The sequence below is a fragment of the Diuraphis noxia genome, unplaced genomic scaffold (assembly GCF_037042655.1).
Source record: "Diuraphis noxia isolate RWA-SAM2 unplaced genomic scaffold, SU_Dnox_SAM2 contig0001, whole genome shotgun sequence".
Lineage (NCBI taxonomy): Eukaryota > Metazoa > Arthropoda > Insecta > Hemiptera > Aphididae > Diuraphis > Diuraphis noxia.
The window spans coordinates 46737598-46747811 of record NW_028301711.1 but is presented as its reverse complement, the minus strand read 5'-3'; the positions used below and the strand labels follow the sequence as shown (position 1 = coordinate 46747811).

Sequence of the window (10214 nt, the reverse complement as noted above, 5' to 3'; positions counted from 1 at the left end):
TATTAACAGGTATCTAAAGAATGTGCGTGCACTGTGTATATAGGTGACCAGCCCGCTATACTCTGTGATATAAATTATGTTTGGGATAAACCGTCAATAACGCATATTATTATACTTTACATTAAATATTATACATATGTATCAAAATATAGCACATTATTACTGTTATCTGGCTGCCGACCGGATATCTATATAGTCGTCAAGGTTATGAGATATTTAATAGGTACCTATACCCAGGCAAATTTAGTCGCCGAACTTCATCGAGTTTCAAAATATTAGTGAAACAAAATGAGCGCGATCTTAAAACTTTAAAATTTTTGAATTGTCTTTTATTTATAATCCCTAATTTCCATTAAGTATAACATATAAGTTCTATAATTGTACAACGAGTAAATGCATACACGATACACAGTACATTTAGTTTAAACATATGGGAAATGTTCATATTATTACTAAAGTTTTGCCTATGTTTTACACTGCTGTGGATTTAATGTCCATATCATATGTTTCATGTATAATATATTATGTGTTTGATAGAGGGTGCCTAAATTATGTATACGTTATTATTGTCAATTCGGTCCTGTCCGGATAATTTTAACACGAATACAATCAAATTATTTTTTGTCCGTTTTTTATTTATATTACCTGTATAAGATGTATTTGATTTATAAAACCCCTCCAAAAAATTATATTCTAAAAAACACATATATGTCAATATGTATTTCTATTATTTTCGATGGAAGAAATCGTCAACATTGTTTTGGTTGTATACTTATAAATGAAAAAATATTTTAAACAGAGAAAAGCTATTATTATGAAATGTTCAAATAATAGTTCTATGAGCCATGTTTAAATTTATTGAGGAACCCTCTACCTCTATCTACAAAGTAACAACGGACGTGAATAAAATTCGTAAATTAATTAATCTCTAAACTTTGTTAAATATATTTAATAAAAATATTACAAAAAAAAAATAATTTGTTCGTATTTGCTGTTAAAATTACTCGACCAGGCAGGACAAAATCCACATTTCTAAAATATACACCTACGATAATATTATGTATTATCGCGTATCTATATGCATATAGCCGCTGAACGTACAAATATAAATTGAAAACGTTGAATAGTGTATATTGATTGTTGGGATGATTTGTGAATTTAATTAAGTCCTTAATTTATTTAAATCATGCTGCAGGTTTATTAATTTTTATTTATTAACGAGGAATAATAAATCATAAGTATCCAATGTGTTAGTGTGGCACGTTGATAAAGACGTGTAAATATTAAATTTATATTGAATAAATATTTTCATTTATACACGCTATAAATAGAAATTAATTCAATCTGTGTAAATCTGCATAATTTATAAAAGTAAATTGTTATTCAAACATTTTTAAGATAAATATATTTTAGGGCTGGGTACATAGGTATATTTTAATTTTCTGACTAATCAATTTTGCATAAATTTAGTTTATATTTTATAACATACCTAATAGGTAGGTACCTAAGTATATATTATATATATATATATATATATATATATACAATTAAGTACCTATAATTGAGTGATATGAACAAGCAAAACCTTTCGCACGTTCAACATTATTCATCAACTCTCGAATATGTTTGATTAAACGAGCTATTATTACAAAAGTGTCAACGAAATAAAAATTATAACTAGAGCTGGTTTTAACTTGAATAAAAAAAAAGCTGGTAAGTCGTGGATGTCGCTCTGCTGTATAGTAGGTTACTGTAATGGATGGGATTAAATTTGAATGCAATGATAGGTATCATTGTATACGAAAAACGATTCTGAACGGAGATGATTTGTCAGTCTAGGATATATTATATTTAAATATTGTCATATATTCTATTTTGAAACAAATAAATTATTTTTCAATTAAGACGCATTTTGCATAAGGCACGGTTAATCAATTAGTGTAGTTATCATGTAGTTATCATAATTCATAATACCTTATATTATCATAGATACCTATACGGAAAGCTGGTTTGAGGATAAATCGTTATTATTACGCTATTTCATAAAAATTTAAAACTCAAACGCTCAACACATTTTTCCTATAATGACGCTTCAAGTTTTCTCTATAGCTATTTGAAGCAAAACTTGTGGAAACCTTGGTGTTAAATTGTATAACCTTAGATATAAATACAAACAATATTATGAATTTTGAACTACAAAATAATTTACAAATATTCATGGTTTTGACGAATTTTTGTCAATATTTGAAATTCAAATGCTAATAAAAATTTAATTTGAATTTCCGGTGGATATTTTTTTTTTTGATAAAGATTGACAAATTTGTAAGGAATCTTGTATTAAATTTTCAAATCTTAGAATCAAAAAGAAAAACTTTTATGAATTTCGATCAAAGATAATTTGAAAATTGCCGTAATTTTTACGTATTAAGTCAATATTTGAACTTCAAATAAAAAAAAAGCGGGTAAGTCGTGTATGTCGCTCTGCTGTACAGTAGGTTACAAGTGGGTTACTGTAATGGATGGAATTAAATTTGAATCCAATGATATTATATCATTGTATACGTAAAACGATTCTGAGCGAAGACGGTTTATCTGTCTAGGATATATTATAGATTATTAAAAATTTTCAAATCTTAGTTTTAAAAAGAAAAATTTTTATGAATTTCTAGTTTGAAATAATTTGCGAATTTTCGTGATTTTTATTCTTGTATTAAATTTTCAAATCTTAGAACTAAAAAGGAAAACTTTTATGAATTTCTATCTAAGATAATTTGAATATTGCCGTAATTTTTACGTATTTAGTCAAAATTTGAACTTTAAATGCTTATAAAAAAAAATTGTGACTATATATTTCTTTTATTTTTCAATTGCTATTGTAAAAATATATAATGAGCCTTGTATTAAATTTTTAAATCTTAGATATAAAAGGAAAATTTTTTATGAATTTCTAGCATAAAATAATTTACGAATTTTCGTGATTTTTACATAATATGTTGTAGAAATTCAAACTTTGAATGCTTATAAAAAAAAATTGTGACTATGTATTTCTTTTATTTTTCAACTTCTATTGTAAAAATATGTTAGGAGCTTTGTATTAAATTTTCAAATCTTAGAATTAAAAAGAAAAACATTTATGAATTTCTATCTAAGATAATTTGAACATTGCCGTAATTTTTACGTATTTATAGTCAAAATTTGAACTTTAAATGCTTATAAAAAAAAATTGTGCCTACGAATTTTTAATATTTTTTAACTTCTATTGTTACAATGTGTTAGAAGCCTTGTATTAAATTTTCAAGCTTTTCTACCGAACAAATACATTTTTATCGATATTTATAGAAAAAAAAACTAAAAAAGTTGAAAAATTAAAATGTCAGTAAACAGCTCAAAACAAATCTAAATATTTTGAAAATTTTATCAAATATATAAAACGCCTATATAAACATTCAGTCAAAATTTCAAGTATCTGCGGTAATTTGTTTTAGAGTTACACCAAAATAAGGAAATCGCTAAAAGTGAAAATCCAATGTTGTAAAAATTTAAATTTCAATTGCTCATAAAAATTTAATTTGAATTTCAGGTGGAATTTTTATTTGTGATAAAGATTGAAAAACTTGTAAGGAATCTTGTATTAAATTTTTAAATCTTAGATTTAAAAAGAAAATTTTTTATGAATTTCTAGCTTAAAATAATTTGTGAATTTTCGTGATTTTTACGTATTTTGTCAAAATTCAAACTTTGAATGTTTATAAAAAAAAATTGTGACTATGAATTTCTTTTATTTTTCAACTGCTATTGTAACAATATGTTAAGAGCCTTGTATTAAATTTTCAAGCTTTTCTGCCTAACAAATACATTTTTATCGATATTAATTTTAAAAAAACTAATAATGATCGAAAATTTGAAATGCCTATGAATAGTTCAACTTAAGTCAAAATTTATTGAAAATTGCACGGTGGATAGAATATACTTATATAAACATTAGGTGAAAATTTCATGTATCTATGGTCATTTGTTTTAAAGTTACATCAAAAACCAAAATCGATTTTGTCGAAAAATGAGTGTGCGTAAAATTTCCCGTTTTTCCCTTAATTTTTAGTTTGTTTTTCTCAATTATTTAGAAAAGTATTAAGAATTTTTTTACTTTTGACCCCCCAAAGTACCAACTAGATTCACTTTCTGATCGAACGAGGTACTGAAGTCAAAAATCGAAGCATTTTTACTGCCCCAAAACGTGATGACAGACACAAAAAAAAAAAACACACATCATGGTTAAATCAATACATTCATCGCTCCGCTCAGAATCTAAAATCGTGCATATGTATTCTTATAATTTTTTAATCACTATAACAATAACTTATGAGGAACTTTGTGTTCAATTTTCAAGTATTTTGATAGGGCCAAAAAATTTTTATCGAACCTTCAAAAAATAATTTTCAGACAAATTGAAAATTTCAATCGTGTATAAATATCTCAAAAAAAAATCAAAATATTTTGAAAATTAAAACATGTAAAGAAAATGCCAATCTAAATAACTGATAAAATTTTCAAGTATCTACGACTTATACTTTTTGAATAATAACAAATATTTAAAATCGTTTGAGGATAAATCGTTATCGTTACGCTATTTCGTAAAAATTTAAAATTCAAACGCACTTAAAATTTTTCCTATAATAATGCTTCGAGTTTTCTCTATAGCTACTTGAAGGAAAACTTATGGAAAACTTAGTGTTGTATTTTGAATCTTTAGTTATAAACGCAAAAGATTTTATGATTTTTCAACTTCAAAATTACTTACAAATTTTCGCGTTTTCGACAGATTTCGTAAAATTTTGAACTATAAACGCTTATTAAAAAAAATCATGACTTACGATTTTTAATTTTTTAACTGTAAAAGCTTATTGAAAAAAATTTTGACTTACGATTTTAAATTTTTTTTAGCTACAATAAGAACAACTCATAAGGAACCGTGTATTAAATTTTCAAGTTTTTTTGGTCGTCCAACATTTTTTTACTGACACTTCAAAAAAAAATTCTCAAAAAATCGAAAATTTCAGTGGTCTATAAATAACTCAAAAAAGTCGAAAATTTTTGAAAATTAAACTGTAGATAGATAACATTAACATAAACATTTGCTGAAAATTTCAAGTATTTACAGTGATTAGTTTTTGAATTACAACCATATAAAAATATCGATTTGGTCGAAAACTGGTTTTGCTTAAAAATTCCCGTTTTTCTGTCATTTTTTTTTGGTTTTTCTCGATTTGTTTGAAAACTGTTGGAAAATTTTTACTTTTGACCTCTATAATGCACCAAGGATCTTCAATTTTAAATCGGAAACCACCCCCAAAGTTTGAAATTGAAGTATTATTTTGACTAGTTATGCTGTACACAGACACAAAAAAAAAAAACAAAAAAAAAAACACACACATCATTGTAAAATCAATACATTCATCACTTCGTTCAGAATCTAATATTCAAATTCAGTAACCTGCAAATACCTATGTTTGATGAGTAGACACAACACACAAATCGAACGTAAATATGAGTATTATTTACATAATATGTTTTTTTAATATTCATTAATAATATTATATTAATATATATATAATTTTTTTACTTTCAAAATAACTTTTTTTTCATTATTATTGGAAAATGTGTCGATGAACCTGAATATTTTTTTCTGATTTATTTTATTGGGTCATAGTATTTTGGATAATTCTATAATTTCGATTTTGACGATAGAACGAGTGAGTAATAACCATCACCGGTTTACCACACGAAACCATGCGAATGTAACTGCCTATAAAATAATAATAATTTTATTAAAATAAACTCTTCTTATCGTACCTGCTAATGGCACACGTGCAACGCTATGTGCGCATACGTCCGCCTAATCGTACTCACAAATAAAATCTATTAATATTTCGCACTGACGCTTTTATAAAATACTATATTAATATATTATACTAATTGTTAAGTTACGTCACGATTAAATGCAGGAGGTTGGAGCGGTAACAATATGCTCATGGTATTAATTATAAAAAATACATTAATATAACTAATGTAAATTATTATGGCTAAATTTGCTAATAATATGTTTCCGAAAAAAATTACTTACACTTTCATCAGACTTGTCATGAAGTGTTTTAACTGTATATCCAACAATATTTAAAGGACCCTTTTTGAGACTGATATGTTGTTCCACAGCTGTTTTGATTTCGTATAGTTCGTAAGCAATGACATATTATACGTAGATTGGTGTACAATAAATTTAATAATACAAATATACACACCCAAAGATATATATATTTTGGTTGTTATACTTACATTATTAGCATTATTAGTAATATCTTATTGCTATTGTACATATAAAAATTAACATAATGAACATTTCATGCTGACAACGCGTGACGTACGTATAATACTCTGCAATGGCCAATGTGCTGCAGTGACTTATGAGCAACAATTGAAAAAAATAAATCTAATCATTGTAATGTAAACAAAAACGTTATACGTAAAATACAAACCTTATGCAATTGTTTACTTAAGTGTTTAAGAAAACAAAGAAGCAATACACATTTGCAAATGTCACATTATAAAGTTTTGAAGATAATATTATTATTTATTATTGTACACATGTAACAATTTTCTATGACATATTTTTTGGGAGTTCTTATTCATACATTATATTATTATTTGATGTCAAGTATTTCACCTTTACTTACGTACCTACCTACTATTTATTATGTATATTATATTAAGATCACTGATATATTTTACTGAATCAGCTTTTTAAGGTAACGGCGTATACGAGTAAAAAAATCTTGGCTGTTTCAGTACCTAAGAATATTGTTATGATATAATTATTTGATTTTTATTTAATGATTATTAATCATCATATTTTGATAACTTACATTAATTTGAAAAATAGGTAATCAAACTAATATTATCAACACTCAAATTAAGTATCTTTAAATAGTTAAATTCATTTAAATAATTTGTTTATAATAAAAATAAATTAAATCGACATACGTTTACTATTAAGTACGCACATAATATATAATTTTTATTACATTATAAGTATTTCACATAAAATTATTATTTGTAGCTTCGTTTGTATTTTATAGAGTTACGGCTCATTTTTCGTGGTTCGCAGTTGCATTTTATGTCCTCAATATTTAAACTACGCCAATAACAGCCTATTCACAGAACGATAAAACTTGCCAATATTCTCTCCCTTCTTCTGATTTATACCAATCAAAGTTCATAAAAACGCATTTATTTTTTTTTTCTATTGTGTTCGATTTTATTTCATTATTTATAGAACGACTTGATTATTTATATCTCAACAATTTTTTTTTATAGATTTCTAATATTAAATTTTTACAAACGTTTCATTTTTAATCACACACACACACACATATGATTATTTTATACGAGAAATATTATATTTCCATGACATATCTAAATATTGTTAAATATTGTGTTTTATAGGCGTTCAAATGTAGTATTCTTTAACATTGGTTTTTATCTTCTTGAGACGTGTGGAATGTGGATACAATTAACGAATAAGTACTGCAAATATTTAAAAACATTTTGAAACATATGTAGTTTTATTGTTTATTCAATTTTTATAGATATAAGGGTAAATGTGTAAAACATCGTACAAAAATTACTTTAAAAAAAATAGTGGCTTGAATACAGTGAACTAATTTCTTAGATTATGGTTTCAATTTACAATTATTAATTTCCTGCACGTGCTTTATACTCAATAGTTTTTAGAGTGGAAAATATTAATATCCCTATCGATATAATTTTTTTAAGACAGGCGATTTTTGGCAATTGATATTATTCCTGTTTACCATCTTCATAAAAAAAATCGGGCAAGTTGCCCTGATCACCCTGTATCTAAACTAGTAACTACTATTATATAAGGTGATGCAAAACTATATAAGACAAACGTGTGGGTGTTATATATTTTGGCACACTACTACTCCAACACCCGATCGTTATCTTCTCCTTCCCACTCCCACTATTTCCCTACACAACTCTTCCTATCATGAATTTACCTCACTAAGAAAATGCCCGCGGCTATTTTCGAGTCTAGTGCGAGTCGCGGTTACGACAAGACATTTTTATTGTATATAAAAATATGTTTAATTTCCATTCGCCGGTGGTTTTATTTTTTATTCCAGTGTATATGTGTAAATTTAATATTTAAATCTCGTACGCAAGTAGAGATTGCTTCTTTAGATGATGTAACAAATATTGTTTTAAAATTATTTTCCAATCTAAATCGATAATATTGTTTTTAAATACCTATCGTTTTTAATTGATAGTAATATTAATAAATTGTATACTAAATAATTGTATAATATTAGCTTAATGTGCGTTTGTAATTGTTGTGCTTGAATAAAACAATGTCTGAACCGAGCACTTCACGTGACGAAAATGAGGATAAGCCTCGAAAATGTAGCTTCAAGTTAATTACAAGAAAGAAAAAAATAACAAAAAAAAGCTCTCGAATCAGTATTGGAGAATGTAATGAAGCAATGGCTAAAACCTGGGAAAAAGAGTCGTTTAAAGATAGAAAAAATAGAGGTTCCAAGCGAGAACGATGGCTATTAACACGAAAAACATGGAGATATATGGCAGATGCTGGTAGAAAATTGATACCGGAAAATGTTGGAAATCGACCCGAAGATGTACCCAAAATCGAAGCATACTTTCAAGACGTATGCCAAAAAGAACCTAGATTTTTATTATGGAGGAAACAATCATACCCCGGAGCTTTGGGTTTCAGAAGTCGAGGTAGACCAAGAGGAAACAGATTTAAATTAGGAAGTGTCCGAGAAAACGCTAGTAGTGCGGATGAAGCAGAAAGTGCAGTTAAGGTTCCTAGTGTATCATTTTTGGCGCATCCTAGACCAGCAGGAAGATATGAACTTCAACAACTCAGAAAAGAATTTTTATTCGGTTCGGCTGAAAACAATAATACGCTGTTATCAAATTATAGATATTCTGATTCCAAATCTGACTTGGTTCAATTTATAAACGATTATATTAGTAATCCCGAAGAAACAACGCCAGTTGAAGAGTCTTCTTTCAATCATGAACAACTTTTGGAAAAACTAGAAGATTATATATCAAAAACAAATGATACAGTTACATTAGAAAATAATAAAAAACCTTTAAGAACAAGTATATTAGAAAGTGACAATACACAAAAAAATCTATTGGAAACTTTAAGAAGGTACTATGCAAGGTCGACAAATAGAGAAAAAGTTATAGGAGATATTTTAATGGATAGAAAACTGTTGGAAAACTTGTACTTCGAATTAAGGAAAACAAGAGGATTTTTGGGTCGAAGAGTAATTGGTTCATCGTCAAATTTAGGACTTAATTCTATAAATTATTTTAATTCTGCGTGGAACGATAATCAAAGGAAATACGATAGAGTAAATACATCATCTGAATACCTAAATATTTTCAATGATAAAAAAAATAAATTGTTTTTAACAAATGACAAATCGTATAACCTATCGTCTCCACCACCTGTTATAGAAATTGAGGACATGGAAGAAAAGTACATCGATATAGGTATTCAAACTATGCCCTTGGAACCAACAATGTTAGGATTAATCGAAGATGACAATAGAAGAAAACTCGACTCAATTGAAATATCCGATGTTGTATCGAAAGTTTCTTCGAAAGCTACACAACGAAAAGCTAGCATAGAAAACGACGATATATCACCATCTGTAAGTGACACAATAAAAAGATACTTAAGAATGGCAAGAAAAAAAAGCGTTGAATCTGATAAAATAGATAGGTTTAAACGAGTGAACTATGATCGCAATATAAGAAATATTAAAGGTAAAGGAGAACCAGATATATGCGAAGGTGATGATACTAATAAATCGATACAAACAGACGATTCGTGGATTTCGATTTTAAAAAATATTGATGACAATTCTAATTCAAGAATAACGAGTTCTAGGAGCAGTATTGATACTGGCACGACGTTTAGTGGAGAAGAACTGTTATCACCTCCTTTATCCCCACCGAAGTCTCTTAACGGTAATAAGAAAATATTCTATGAAATATTATGCAACTCAAATAATATTTATAAATATATACAAAAATAAAAATAAAATATTTTTCAATGATTTATATTCTGGAGTTAGTAATTTATTATGGCCTAGAATATT

The 10214-nt window shown here is 26.8% G+C and overlaps 1 protein-coding gene across 2 annotated transcripts in view; it reads left to right on the top strand.

Annotated features, from left to right (window-relative positions):
- Nucleotides 1-7999: 7999 nt before the first annotated feature.
- Nucleotides 8000-10214, top strand: part of RhoGAP102A (Rho GTPase activating protein at 102A) — a 35989-nt gene continuing 33774 nt past the window's right edge. The window contains exon 1 of one of the 2 annotated variants that reach the window (XM_089215859.1): nucleotides 8000-10083. In XM_089215859.1, coding sequence (XP_089071985.1) covers nucleotides 8424-10083 — 1660 coding nt within the window. In that variant the 5' untranslated portion in view covers nucleotides 8000-8423. The remainder of the gene's footprint in view (nucleotides 10084-10214) is intronic. The other variant, XM_089215858.1, reaches the window with a different exon arrangement.